The 15,384-nt window shown below is 38.7% G+C and overlaps 1 protein-coding gene across 5 annotated transcripts in view; it reads left to right on the forward strand.

The window, feature by feature from the left end:
* The window catches only part of LOC126248032 (TBC1 domain family member 22B), a 261,278-nt gene that overhangs the window by 68,515 nt on the left and 177,379 nt on the right, over window positions 1-15,384 (forward strand). For all 5 annotated transcript variants that reach the window (XR_007545404.1, XR_007545403.1, XR_007545402.1 and 2 more), the window contains exon 4: window positions 4,192-4,347. Coding sequence is in view for 1 of the 5 variants with exons in the window: in XM_049948639.1 (XP_049804596.1) it covers window positions 4,192-4,347 (156 nt within the window). In the remaining 4 variants the exon portion in view is untranslated. The remainder of the gene's footprint in view (window positions 1-4,191; window positions 4,348-15,384) is intronic.

Genomic DNA, 15,384 nt, shown 5'->3' on the forward strand with positions numbered 1-15,384 from the left:
CTTTCACATAGACCCTGCTTGTGAGCCTTATTCATCCTGGTAACATCCCTGGGAATTTCTATAATATTCTCACTATTTAATCCATTTTCAACTATGTGTATACCCAACTTCCTATTTAAACTAATGAAACACCTTTCCTCAACATCATCATCAATACCATTACCATCATTATCAACTTTATCATCAACATCATTATTATTATACATATTCAGGTCATACACATTCAAATTATCCCCCAAAATATAATTTCTCCTTTCTAAAGTTACCAGATCCCTTTCACCAATATTTTCATTCTCACAGCATGCCTTCTCTCTTTCATTCACACACGTCTCTGAACTACTACAAATTACATCATCTGACAAAGTGTTGTTCTTTACTGCCCAAATGTAAAACACTGTTAAATTAAATGAATCACAATTACTTTTATCTACTGTATGTTCTTGTGTACTGAAAATTTTATCTTTATCGATATCATCATTATTTTCCTCTTGAATTTTTTTCAGTAAGTAACAACTAATAACCTCATGTGATAGCTTAGGTTTGGAACTGTCATGTTTGGATTTATGATAGTCACATCCATTGGTCCTTTCATCATGCTCACTTTCTGCCTCAACCTTGCGGACCTTCAAGGGGACATCTACTCGTTTTTTATTTCCTGAATTACAACTGGTTCCTGTTTGAACTGCTGATTGTGGTTCTGCCAATGTCTCTGATCAACATTTCTGTTCCCATTCCTATGCCAAACATTACCTGATCGTTGGTAGTTTCTATTGTACTGATCTCTAGCAAAATTTCTGTGATTTTGATCCCTAAAGTGTTCTCTATTTTGTTGATTATTTCTGTGAAAATGTTGTTCTTGTTTTGGATGAAAATTATGGTCCTTCTTTTGAAAATTGTTATATCCCCCTGAATTTTGACTGACACCATGATAATTGTTTTGTTCCCTTTTTTGAAAGTTATCATTTCCCCAATTTTGATCATTACCTTTCTGAGTAAACCCACTGTGTGTTCTTGTTGTTACCCTATCCAACTTTTCAATATAATTGAGAAACTGCTCAACATTACTATCAGGACAATGAACTAAACTCAACTGCATTGCTGATGGTAATCTTCTCTTTAAGGTATCAATTTTGATCAAGTCATCCAAAGGTTTTGTTAAATGAATAAGTTTTTTGAAGTTCACTTTTGCAAAATTGTTTCATGCTCCCATCTGATTCTCTATAGTTTCTCCCATTCAAAAATTCACTTTTGATTCTAGTTTGTTTAAGATCATCTCAAAAATTTTCCAGAAATTTTGATTCAAATTCTGAAAAGGTCATCCCCAGTTACAATCTGGTTTGCCCAAGTCAAAGCTTCCCCTTCCAAGAATTTTTTCACAAATTTAATTTTCATTTCATGTGCTGAGTGAGGTAAAAAACAATCCTTACAATACTGTATAAAATCAACGGGATGTAAGGGTCCATGTACCGAAAAGTGCTTCACTGGAATATTAGATACAAGATTGCATGTGTTGACATTGTGATTTTTGCTTTGAAATTCAATGTCAAAACTTTCAAGTTTTTCTCTAAGTTCTTTGACAGATTTTTTGTTTTCTAAATCATTGCATTCTACTTTTTTTTCTAGAGTAACCAAAGGATTGTCAGTTTCTTGTTCTACAATTTTTACTAAAACTTTTGTGTTCTCATCCAAATTTTTAATTTCCCCTTTTATCTCATTAAAATCAATTAAATTTCTTTCCCTATCTGCCAGTAACTCATTTTTTACAGTATTAATTTCATCGCTCAATTTAGCATCAATTTCATTTACTTTTGCTTCCACAGATTCAATTTTTTCCTCAACACTGCCAACTCTGTTCGAAAGGTCACCCACTTGTGTATTGACTGCTTGGACTTGCAACAAAAGTTATCAATTTTTTCATCCCAGTAAGTCTTATTGTCGTCAACTGATTGTTTAATTTCTTTCGTGGAATTTACAAGAAAACTTTTTAAATCAAATTGATCGGTTCTTTCTGTTTCATTTGACCTGTCCTGATTTTCGAAGTCTATTAAATTACTGTTTTTTACTTTAGGCACAATACTCTCGAAAATCTCATAAGTCATTGTGAAGAAAAAAATTTATACACAACAATACAAAACAAGATAAAGATATTGTTCTAACAAAATACGAGGGTTTCTTGACTTGTCTGGAACACTCTTCTACTGTTACAAATCCACGTTTTCCATCCATGTGATTGTTGACCAAAATTCTTGAAATTACTTCTTCTGTCGAAAATTATATTTTTTCCAAAATATTTCTTCTCCAAAACTTTTACTTCCCGATGAACACAAATACTGTAACACACATTCTGAAAAAATCTGGTATTAACACACAAAAATTTTCTTCCTCGTAGCACTGTCGAAGATCACGTGAACACAATATCCCGGCTACAGTCCGCAGTTGAAATATGCTCACTATTTGTTATTTACTTAAATTTGGCATATTTCGTGACAGTACCTTTTTCGTTAGATGTTTACATGGCGATATTGGTCTTGGCTTCAGTTGTCTAGCGGAGGTATGATTCCACAATGCATCTTTGTCAGCTGCAGAAATGACCTGGTTCAATGCGTTTGCCTCATTTTTGGTGCTTCAAATACCATTTCTTCGAATGTGGTTTCTTCTTAAAGTTTATATAAAAAAATAGTAACATAATTAATTTTTTTTTCTGTTCACTAGCAAATTATTTATGACGGCGACCTGCTCATTGTTCTACCATCAACACACACCAAGAGTTAACTGCTGACTGACTACAGTCAAAGACGACTCCAGCGTCAAAGACATTTTACACAACACACAAGCTTCCACTTGTAATCAGTCTGTTTGATATTCTTCGTCACATCTACTAATAGTAATCAATATGCTGTCACACTCAAAAATATAAGTAAATTAACATAAGATAAGGCAAATTACAATAAAAAAATTTGACAAAAATATAAGAAAACATTTACAATTTGGTATCGACAAATCCGGTAGAAAGTAACACATCTCCCTGATCCATTACAACGCGATGAATATCTGCTGTCATTGGGTGATGAGATTTCGTGACTTGAGCTATAATTGACTTACAAAAGTGCATTGCAATCTCGGTTTCAGTGCTTCAGAAACTAACGTTCGGTGTTTGGTGGAATTCGACTATGTACTTTTGTAATATGAAAATATGCAGCATACGTGTTGCTACAAATCAAAGATTTTTCAAAAATGCATTTTTTTCTGGGGTTTGCTTCCTAAAGTGGCGGGAGGTTCTACACCGGTTTATAAAAACTTAACCATTCAAAGAATTGATAAGTTTTACAAATCTGAGGGAAAGTATACTGTCACTTAACATGGAAAAAGTATATTTTCACCTGGGAGAAAATGTATTTTTTAACCGGCAAATCTGAGAAAAATCCGGGAATTTTTTGCTTGTCCAAGTATACACCTTGATGTAGCTTCCTGCTTCCTAAGAATATACCTCAGAGTAAGTTGAATAAAGAGCAAGCTGCCGTATACTGGCATTTCTCTGGAGCATACTAGTGATTGGCTTATTAAAAATGAAAAATTCTTTATTTGCAAGACCAAAAGCATATTTTGAAGCTCCATGAGTTTTAAAATGCCTGTAGTTAAAAATAGCTTCCTCATTTCCATAAAATGAAACCATATGTACGTGTAAAACTAAAATAATGTTGTTACTGACAAAAACAAGGGTCATTATGTCTGGCAACTTCCAAGGAGAAAAGGAATTGTATCACCATTTCTGACTATTTTTTCCCAGTATTACTTTTGTTAAAAATTCAGTTGTCACCTTTATTTCCAGTATCTGTGTATAAACTGATAGTTTTATCGGTGATACATCTACAATAATTGAGAAAACTTCTTTTCAACAGATCTATAGGTCACCAGGGAAGAAAGATGTCCATACTCCATCACAGATTGGTCAGGACTCGTGCTAAGATACATCTTAAATAAACTGCTTGATAAAAATTACATCACAATGCAACTGCTGTGAATATGCCCTGAAGTAACTTTAGACATCAGCCACTTCATAAGAATTTTACATTTATGCTGTATTGTGACTGTGGTGGTGGTGGGCGGTAGTATTAGTAATTCTGTGTTCCATACCTTAGTAGTTCTGCATTTTATGGGTGTCTTAATATGAATTTGTTCTTCATTTTCCAGATGTAAAGATTTCTAAACGTGTGGCACAATCAGCTGCAATGACTGTGATTAACAGTCATCGCCATACTTCCTCCGAAGCAGCATTTGCTGATATTTCTCCACATACGCAGAATTTCAAATCTGAGGGAAATGTGCTTACCTTTTCTGCAAAAAGAGGTAAGATCTATATAAAAAAATCTCCAGTGTATCAAAGAAAAAGTCAGTCGAGAAAACCAATTTTATGAGACAGAATTGTTGGCCATCCATTACCTTCAATAGGCAAAATGTGTAGCACTACCCATCTCTGTATCCAAGATTGCTGACGCATGTGTGTGTGGTGGCATTTGACTCTGAGGTAACCTGGTCCGAATCCTGGTGGTGGATGAAATTTTCACAGCCAGTATGTGGTCAGGAAATGGGGGAGAGGTGGTAGTGTAAAGTTCCTGGTCACCAGTCTTTGCACCAATGTCCTGAATTAAATTCCAAACCCCTCTGCATTGTCTCATGAAGTGTTGATGGTTATCCTTCTGTCGGATGCAGATGTTAAGTTCGGCAGCCCCCTAGGTGTTATTAGAGAGGAGTAGGCTATGCGCTAGTGCTGAGTTTCACCACACTCTTCACTGATCACCATTGTACAACACAAACGAGACACTATACTACACACACATCCATGAAATTCACCTACACTCTACAAATGAATGCACAACACAACTCTCATATAACCACAAGGAAAGAGACCAGTGTGCGTGGAGGAAGAACACCCTTTCCTACAGATGGATGAACACACCTCGTGGGATATCCCAGCCAACAGTACCGAATGACGTTTACATTTGTGTGTTTAGTACTGCCGGTAGATGTATATGAAGTAAAAGTGAGAAATTTCCTAGCTTTGGGAACCATAGTTTCTTCCTCAGGGAGGAGAGATGGTTAGGTTGTCGAAAGTTAAAAAGGAAGGGCATGTCACTTAGGTCCCAGTATGAGAGGTGCCCATCTGTAGTGAGGGCAAGGATAGACAAAGATCGAGGGAGAAGCATCAGTGAGAGTAGGTCAGAGATGGTGCATTTGTAACTAAAGTGTGAACTTTAGTCCAGAGATAAGGTCAGAGTGAGAGGTAAAGGTAGACTAGGGGGAAAAGGGATGAATAGCGCAATCAATAATTAAGACAGGAAAAAAGTAGTCATAGAGGGTGGGATGTATTAATGGAAATTAAGTCCAAGAGGATGTAGAGGTATGGGGATGTGTTGGAGGGCAAATTCGCATCTCTGGAGTTCAGGAAAACTAGTATCAGGTGGGAGGATAGGAATCACTCAGGTCCCTTCAGTTATACTGTTGAGCATGTTTAGCAACTAGGTACTCGGTGTCCTCAAGGCAAACAGTTCTTCTTTGCCCATTCATACTCTTAGCCAATTTGACTCAACAGACCTGAGTGCTTGCTACACACCACATGGGCTATTTAGATCTGCCCACCTGATACTAGTTACCCTGAACTACGGAGACAGGAGCTTGCCCTCCAACATACCGTATTTACTCAAACCTAAGCCGCACATTTTTTCCGGTTTTTGTAATCCAAAAAACCGCCTGCGGCTTACAATCGAGAGCAAAGTAAGCGGAAGTTCTGAAAAATGTTGGTAGGCATTGCCGCAACTGACTTCTGCCGCCGAATACATGTAGCGCTACACAGTCATGCTTTGCAGGCACAAAGATAAATACTGGCGCCAAAACCTCTGCATCAGTAAATAAATTTTTTTAAAAAAAGGTAGAAGATGAGCTTTTTTCTCTGCCCCGAGTTTTGACCCCTGCATTGCATTGTAAGTAACCACTGCAGTAACAACAAATAGCAGTCTCTTGCCATTGTTTCGCCAATGAGACAATTCCTCCCTTTTTATTGTAAGCGGTGGTAGCGCGCACAAAAGCAAGCCATGCCGCGAGTGGCGACAGGTCGTAAACACTCATTATAATGAATGCGACAAACAATGCATGACACAGTTCAATAATGCATTTTCAGCTTAGAGTGACGTAAACACCTGTAACAAAGAGAATGGCACTTATTAGATCAAAGCAAAATAAGCAATCGATTCAAACCAGACGAAGCACGTGAAAAAGGAAGGGTACCCGTATAAATACAGACGGAGCGCCAGACTCATAGCATTGGCTACCTGGTAAAGCTTAACTGCTAAGCTTACGACTCAAACCAAACTACTATAGCTTTATCTTCATCCATTCGACCTAAATTGTGTCTCATGTTACAATGGACCAACTTTGTTTCGATTTGGAGGTGCGGTCTAAAACTTGTCTCTCCCCTTGAATTTCGAGTCTCAAGTTTTAGGTACAGCTTAGATTTGGGATAATTTTTTTTCCTTGATTTTGAGTCTCATTTTTCAGGTGCAGCGTAGATTCGAGTGCGGCTTAGATTCGAGTAAATACGGTATCTGTTCATCCTGACACATTCTTGTACTAAATCTTCTTTAACACACACACCCACTCAGTGTGAAAATTGTGAAGGTGTTTTATGATGAATGTGCAAATAATCACCCTCCTTTATATGTATAACATTACCCCGACCACTTCAGTTGCAGTCTGTCAGCGGTGGTGTAAACCTGTCTGCCCCACTGCTAGTTTTCACTGAGAAGTAACAACGAGCAGTGAGACTGCAATTCATCATAGATTTTCATCACAATACGGGGACAGTGTGTGTGTCACATAAAACTCTCTATTTGTCTGTTAAGTGGTTTGAAAGTGCCCAGACGAGTATGACATGTGAAGAGGAACAGGACGACTGTCAATGTCCACCATAGTCCAAAAGATTCAGTAAGCCCAAGAGATGATTTTAGTTGACATGCGAGTTACTATCAGTATAGTGGCGTCCTTTTGGACATCAGTCACGGTTCTTCCTAACACATCCTCCACGACCAGCTCCGCTTCTGTAAGGTTTCTGCACGACAGGTACCGAGATGACTTCCTAAAGAACTTGAGATCACATGTGTTGACTTCAGCTGATGCCTGCTTGAGCATTCCTACAGGGAAGGTGGTCCATTTTTGACTAGGATAGTTATCAGTGATGGAACATGAGTGCATGCTAGGATCAAACCACCAAAGTATGGATTGGAAAAAGAGAGGTTATACTATTTTTTTGGGATGCAGATGGGCATATGCTGCAAGAGTAGGGGAGAGTGTTGTGTCTTAGTACACTTTTCAGACTTTTGCCTCTAGTGAGCCCTGTACTAGAAGTTTAATATATTCCATTTGTAAATGATTGCACTCACTTATTAAGTACTGCAGTCTTTTTGTGAAATCACAAAAGTTACTCCAGAAAATTAAGGCTGTTCCAGATACAACAACATGTTCTGAAATTTAAAACTGTTGCAATCAAGGAACAAATATTCTGTTAAAATTTAAAAGCATTGCAATAAAAAAAAAAATCTTGTCAGTACTATATTTGTCTGTTTGTTACATTATTACTCTACTGCAAACCAATAATCAGTAAGTAAAATCAGTTTAAGCAGAAGCATTGTCAAAAACCAGTTACAAGTTAAATACATTTTGAGGTGGAAACTATTGAAATGTAACACACATTTCCATTTTCAAGACAGGTAAAATTGTTTGGACATTAAAGAAAGTCAGTTTGGAAGTATCATGTGTTCCATGGTAAAAGATGTTTTCATGTTTCAAGGTACAAGATGGTACATGATTTGCAGAGTTTGGGTTAACTGTCCACATGTTATATAAGTAGCTCTAAAAATACATATTATTTTACTCTCCATAAAATTCTGTGCCTAAAGAATTAACAGTACATTCCAAATAGTTTTAATGTACTATACAGTACTTAAATGTGTAGTATGCAGAACGTTTACAAATGCTGCACGAAACAAAACCTCATATCTAACAAAAATAAAATTTGTAGAAAATTGCAGAAACTGTTTAGACTGTACTACTGACCAGAAAACATCATGTCGGTCTAGGTACACTATCCTCTTTAAGTTCAACACTCTCCCCTACATAACAGAGGGAAAAGCCATCTACAAAGAGTTTTACAGTGAATTGTCAGAAAAGAGCTCAATCCTGCAATTAAAGCAAACAATGAGGTCTGTTCTCATAGAAAGTATTGCTGTTCTACAACAAACCCACATGCACAGGGCTCACTGCACTGTTGAAACCTTCAAGAAATCGGGTTTTGAACTGCTGGGACATCATCTTTACTGCCCAGATCTAGCATCCTCCAACTTTTGTCAAGTTGGGCCACTCAAGGATATGCTATGAGGTCATAGAGTTTCTTCAGATGTGGAAGTGCAGAAATCGGTGCAAAAATTACTTTGCTACCAATCGAAAACCTTCTCGGTGGGAATATGTTAGCTTTTGGACTGCTGGACACTGCATTGAAAAGAAAGGAGAATATGTTGAAAAATAATGTATATGTCAAACCACAATTTTTTTTGTAAATACATTGTAAAATGAAATTTGTAGGCAATTTTTGACTCACCATCATAATTCTTTATTGCATTATTTGTTTCTCTTAGCCCGAATCTTACTTCTCACTCGGTCCTAATCATCTCTGGACTGGAGCTGGCACCATACTTACTAATGTCCACCTCTGACCTATTCTCCCTAACATTTCCCCTGCGTCTTTGTTTATCCTTGTCTTCCCTATAGATGGGCCCCTCTCACTCTGGGGTGTGAGTAATCTGTCCTTCCTTTTAACGTTCACCAACCTATCCCTCTCTCCCCTCTGAGTGAAGAACTCGTAGTTCCAAAGTTTAGGATGTGTGTAACTTTCACTTTTATATGTCTGTCAGTAGTAATACAAATTTTGCCTCCTGAAGGTAAGCAGTGGCCAGAAAGAATTATCCTACTATCTTTGTTTTCTGTTATGTGTCTTGATCTACTATTGCATAAAATCTCTTATATAACATCTTATTGAGTTCTACAAGTGTAACTTAAACTGGACTGTGTACACCAAGGAGGGAATCTGCTAGAAATTCTTTAATTTCTAAAATGAAGTCTATTTTTAAATGTTGCTTTTTCAAAACATGAGACCACAGATATCATATTTGAATGACAAAATATCTTCAGTTCATGTTAAACAGATTGGGTTTGATACCCTTTATACTGTTGCATTCTACACTGCAGAGCCAAAGAAACTGGTAAACCCGCCTAATATCATGTAGGGCCCCTGCAAGCACGCTGAAGTGCCACAACATGATGTGGCATGCATCAGCTAATGTCTGAATTAGTGCTGGCTGGAACTGACACTATGAATCCTGCAGCACTGTCCATAAATCCTAAGAGTACGAGGGGGTGGAGATCTCTGAACAGCATGTTGCAAGGCATCCCAGATATGCTCAATAATGTTTATGTCTGAGGAGTTTGGTGGCCAGCGGAAGTGTTTACTCAGAAGAGTGTTCATGGAGCATCTCTGTAGCAAACCTCGACATGTGGGGTGTCACATTGTCCTGCTGGAATTGCCCAAGTCTGTCGGAATGTACAGTGTACATGAATGGATGCAGGTGATCAGACAGGATGCTTACGTACATGTCACCTGTCAGAGGCATATCTAGACGTATCAGGGGTCCCATATCACTCCAACTGTACACACCCCACACCATTACAGGGCCTCCACCGTCTTGAACACTCCCCTGCTGAGATGAAGGGTCCATGGCTTCATGTGGTTGTCTCCATATCCATACTCGTCCATCTGCTCAATACAATTTGAACCGAGACTCGTCCGACCAGACAACATGTTTCCAGTCATTAACAGTCCAATGTCAGCGTTGACAGGCCCAGGCGAGGTGTTGTGCAGTCATCAAGGGTACATGTTTTGTTGAATAGTTTGCACGCTGACACATGTTGAGGGCCCAGCATTGAAATCTACAGCAATTTGCGGAAGGGTTGCAATTCTTCTCTTCAGTCATCATTGGTCCTGTTCCTGCAGGATCCATTTCTGGGGTTCGCGGTTCTAGGCGCGCAGTCCGGAACCGTGGGACTGCTACGGTCGCAGGTTCGAATCCTGCCTCGGGCATGGATATGTGTGATGTCCTTAGGTTAGTTAGGTTTAAGTAGTTCTAAGTTCTAGGGGACTGATAACCACAGCAGTTGAGTCCCATAGTGCTCAGAGCCATTTGAACCATTTGAGCCATCCATTTCTGGGCGCAGTGATGTCGGAGATTTGATGTTGTACCGGATTCCTCATATTCACGGTACACTTGTGAAATGGTCGTACGGGAAAATCCCCACTTCATCGCTACCTCTGAGATGCTGTGTCCCATCGCTCGTGTGCCGACTATAACACCGCATTCAAACTCACTTAAATCTTGATAACCTGCCTTTGTAGCAGCAGTAACTGATCTAACAACTGCGCCAGACACTTGTTATCTTATGTAAGTGTTACTGACTGCAGTACTGTATATCTCTGTATTTGAATACGCATACCTATACCAATTTATTTGGTGCTTCAGTGTATTTGTTAATTTGACAAAATGACTGAAAAATAGGAAATATCTGCAGCTTATGTCTTCACAGGATAATGTGTGTGGTGTGAACTCTTATTTTTATGTGAAGTTTTCGTAAGTGTTAATCATACTGCTTCATTCAGCAAAACTTCTTGTGTACCACCAGAAAAATTATTTGGTCTCTGAAGGAGAAAAAAGCAATCTTCAAACTGCAATTAAACAGATAGTGCTCATTGTATTACTGTGACATCACCATGCTATACAGCTGGTGGCTGCAGGTGGTAAACAAACAGCCGATATGTTGTAATCTGGCAGTTTTCACTGTATTTCACAATTTTCAGTTTATTTCACCATGTAAGCCATAAATTTTTGCTATTTTCGAATTGAACATAAAAGGAAAGAACTCTCAAAACTGCATTTTTAAGGTATAATTTGTGGCCGTAGTGTGTTGGGAAATGGCTCTGTTACCTCAGATATCATTAGCAAAGTGACAGTCTTTTCAGTTATGTACCCCACAGTATTACTAATGGTCTATTATATGACATCAAATTTTGAAATTTCTTTCTTGTCAGTTTATGGGTCTGCGATTTGGTTATGGCAGTTGATGTTGTGAATGTTGGTAAAATTGCTACCTAGGAGGAGAAGAATGAAATTCTTGCTCTGACTTCAATTTATAGTTTCTGTGCCTGTTTATACTTAATAATCCTGTACCTTAGAAATTTTGAATGTTTCTTAGGCGAAGGTCTGTAAACTTGTTATGTAGTGAGCTAGACAAAGTGGCTTTGGCTGGTACAGAGTGGTGGTAGGGATAAGAACTTCCCCAGTTGACGTTACAAGCTAATTAGAAGGCGCCTCAGTGAATTTCTGTACACTGTGTAAAATGTAGACTTAAAAGAAAGCTCAGGTGCTACAGTTTTGCTTCATGGCTTCTATCACTGCCGCCAATCTTTACAATCTACAGTGTGTGGTGCAAAATATATATGTGAGTAGTGTATGTAGTTGCTGCAATTGTATTGTCAGATTTAAACACAAAAGTATTTAAAATGTGCTATCACAAAATCCTTGTTCTATTTCTGTGTGACATCTTTGCCATAGCATGTGATCTGTATGAAAAATATGTTTTCAACTCTTCACAAAATGCTTTCACTCCATCTGCACTTCCATCTTTGAATGGCCACTCGCCCTCTCCACACATCCAGCAGGTGAGCTGATTTTATGTGTGTTAGTGTGGTGTGGTTGCGCTGGCTGTTGGGTGATGTAACAAGTCGCTAGCTAATAAGAGCTCACTAGCCAGAAATGGCCGACGTTTTCTTGATTCTGATCAAGCATATTCTTCGAGACTGAGTGTCTGAATTGAAAAAGCTGATGATCAATATTGTCACCGAATACAGTACATCGGAAATACATGCAGAAAAATGAGACTTGGTTATAAGCGGCACAAGAAAAGGTGGTGGCTGGGCCCCTTCATCACATATTACCTCGATCCGGAACACTTCGCATTGTCTGTCCTGTTTTTCCATTGCTGCTGCAACGTAGCAGTAGTTGTATCATAACTGGGCAGTGAAGCCAAACGTTGCAGCATTTCCTCTCTCACTTCTCCCCTCTCCTCAATGGCCTAAAATATTCCTTTAACTACACCATCACCCACAGTGCAAACAGTCTATTTTGTGCCGCTTATAACTTGTTGAGTCATATCAAATGTCAATGAGAAGAAAATGGTATGGAGTCAAGCACGACGTCGAGTAAGAACGTAGAATTGAGGTAAACCTTACTAGGAAGAAATGTAAAATCGGGGAATTTTTAGCATTGATCTTATGGGTGTTTCACAGGGGCTACGAGTTTATGGCGCAGAATGACGAAAAACATAAAATCAGGGAACGAAAAATGGAAGTTCCACTGTATTAGAGAACAAGAATACTGTCTGGCGGCTGTTACCAAACTTATATTTTTGTGAAATATTCAGCCATAAATAGATTGAGGCTTTTATACTGTTGGAAAATTGAAAATGAACACATTTGAAAATATGATATAGAAAAATCATATTTGCATGGGGAACAGACATTTTGCAGGAAAAGCAATGATTCAGATTATCATTCTATGACTAGAGTAATGACCATACACTAAGCATGAAAATGCTAAGTTCATAGCAGCTTCATTTTACTTCTGGGGGAAAAAAAAACTTTTCTTTCATTTCTAGCAAGGTATTGGGTTACAGGATATCCTAGACAGGTGAGTAATTACAGTGTCCCAATACATGCAGTTAACTGTTATTCAGTGAGGTCATTTTGTGGCACTATGAGAGGCAGGATAATTCTTCTGAAAAATTGCCCACCATTTTGGGTTTGATAGGTAAGCTGTGTATAGGTGCAGGTGCAGGTGCAGCAGCAGCAGTAGCAGCAGGAGGAGAAGGAGCAGGAGGAGGAGGTGGTGGTGGTCGTGGTTCAAAGTAGACGCAGCAGCTCATTTAACTGGTACAGGGTGGTGATGGTATTCAGAGTTGATGGTATTCATATTTTTGGCAGGACTGTTCCATCATATCAGCAGAAACTACTACTGGCATGACAACATCAGCACAAGTCAGAGCCAATATTGCACCCAGAATTCCAGTTAGGACCACCAAGAATTGTTTGCTGGAAGTTGGCCTGTGAGCAAGGATTCCACCTGCCAGGAATGCCTTCACACCACATCACTGTGCAGCCCATCTGCGATAGTGCAGCAACAAATTCAGGGTGGAAGTCTCCTCGTGTGAGCTGGCTCACGCTCACACATCAGCAGTGAGCAGTTGGCCAGCTCTTGGCAAGTAGTGGAAGGGGAAAGGTGGGGGGGGGGGGGGGTGAGAGGTGATTGAAACAAGGCCACTCGGCACAAGAAACTGTTGTCAAGAAGTCTATTCTATGGCTGCTAATAGTTCTATGGAGATGTATTGCTTTATAGTGGCTAATTAATGCCCTCGTGGCACGTTTATTTCCTGAAACAGTTGCATTGATGAGAAATGACAATGATTCGATAGTTACATTTAATTTAATTGGTGAGGGAAATAATATGAGGTAGTGATATTTTTTTCTATGGATGCCACCTTATGATGATGAATGTCGTTTTCAGATAAAATTTAAATTGTCATCCACATGTATTTCACAGCTCTTTTGTTCACACATTAAACATGAAAAAACTGCATATGGATGAATACTACTAATTTTGCTTTTCACTAAAGTATCGGTGTCTGGGACCTCTTTCTGAGCAATCCAAATTCGAACATAGCTTTTAAATTGAAGTGTGTCAGTGAGTTTCTGTGCATAGTTTTCAATCTCTTCACTGCGGGAAAAAGTTTCTTGCACAGTTATGTAGGTCCAGTAGCTAAGAACTTGTGAAATTTTGGAAATTTGTCTTGAAACTTTTTGTACAAGTCTGTAAGACTTATCTTATTATAAAACTTAACACTCAACTGCCTGTCACATTGCAGATCTATAAGTTGTAATTGTAGCCAGGCACCCAGCACTGACATCTTGTAAATTGATATGGGTGTGTCTGCTCTTCACTTTGCACTTTCTAACCCAGCTGTAAGGCTGCTTTTTATTAATTTTAGAAGAGCTACTCTCACTTTTAAGCACTGCACCATTAAGTACGAGTATATATGCTTGTGTTTAAAACTACAGCGAAGTTAACATATTGTCATTCCTCTGAAGATAGAGCACAGTTTGCAGTTCCTCTGTGCTACATAGTGATATTTGACAGCCACATTTTCCTTCAAGTGCTCACTACCAAGGCAGCCAGTTAGCATGAGCACTCGTGTCCGCCTAACTGTCTCCGGAACAGACGTGCTATAGAATACGTTGCCTGTACACATCTGACATTTGTTGAACTTAGCCTTAACAATGCTGGATACATCCAGGGCATCTACTTTCTATTGTTATACCTGTGAAATTGGCAAGATGTGGACACGAAGCAGAGTAGTAGCAGTGCAAATATTATTTTTTGCAACATGCAACCCCAGCTGTTCATAAAGTCTCTGGGCTGGCACAAGCCTGAGACCTGTTTCTCATTGTACATGTCTGGGATATGATGAGTAGGTGTCAGATTCTGTTGGCATTGCTGTCAATTTGACCATTCGATGACAACAGGTGGACGTAGAATGGAACACTGTGTCCCGAGATGACATCCCAGAGCTTCATAATCGCACCTGTGTACCATTTTGGGACTGCGTTTTAGCTAGAGGAGACTATACAAGATAGTTACATTGTCCAATATGCATCCAAAGATGTCTGTGACAGTAAGTCATCAGGCTAGAAGTTGGGAGTCAAAGGAGTCATGAATTAAATGCTTGTAGGAATAAAGGTCATGCTGTTGCGTTTGTTGCTCTCTGAAGGAAACAAAGTTCTCCCAGATATCACATGCATTGCAATGGAAAAAAATAGAAAAGTGTCTTCAAACTATTATAATTATATGAACTTGTGCAGGTGGATATAACCAAGTTGATGTTGACACATTTCTGGAAAAGTCTTATTTATTCACAAAGTTGATTTTCATGTGATGGCTTTTCCAAGATACGTAATACTCAAATCTAATTGACAGATACTCCTCGTGATATAGAATGGAGCTGTCAATAGCAATCTTTCAGCAAATCTTTGGTTCCATATTAGTACATGCAAGTTTATTGAACTTCATGTGTCACAACCTCGGTATTCACATGAAACCATCTAGTCTTTTTAATGCAGAAGTTGCAAGAACTGTTGGAAGATGATGTGGGTTTGGTTACAGTATTGTTCTTTCTGGG

Source organism: Schistocerca nitens, chromosome 3 (assembly GCF_023898315.1).
Source record: "Schistocerca nitens isolate TAMUIC-IGC-003100 chromosome 3, iqSchNite1.1, whole genome shotgun sequence".
NCBI lineage: Eukaryota > Metazoa > Arthropoda > Insecta > Orthoptera > Acrididae > Schistocerca > Schistocerca nitens.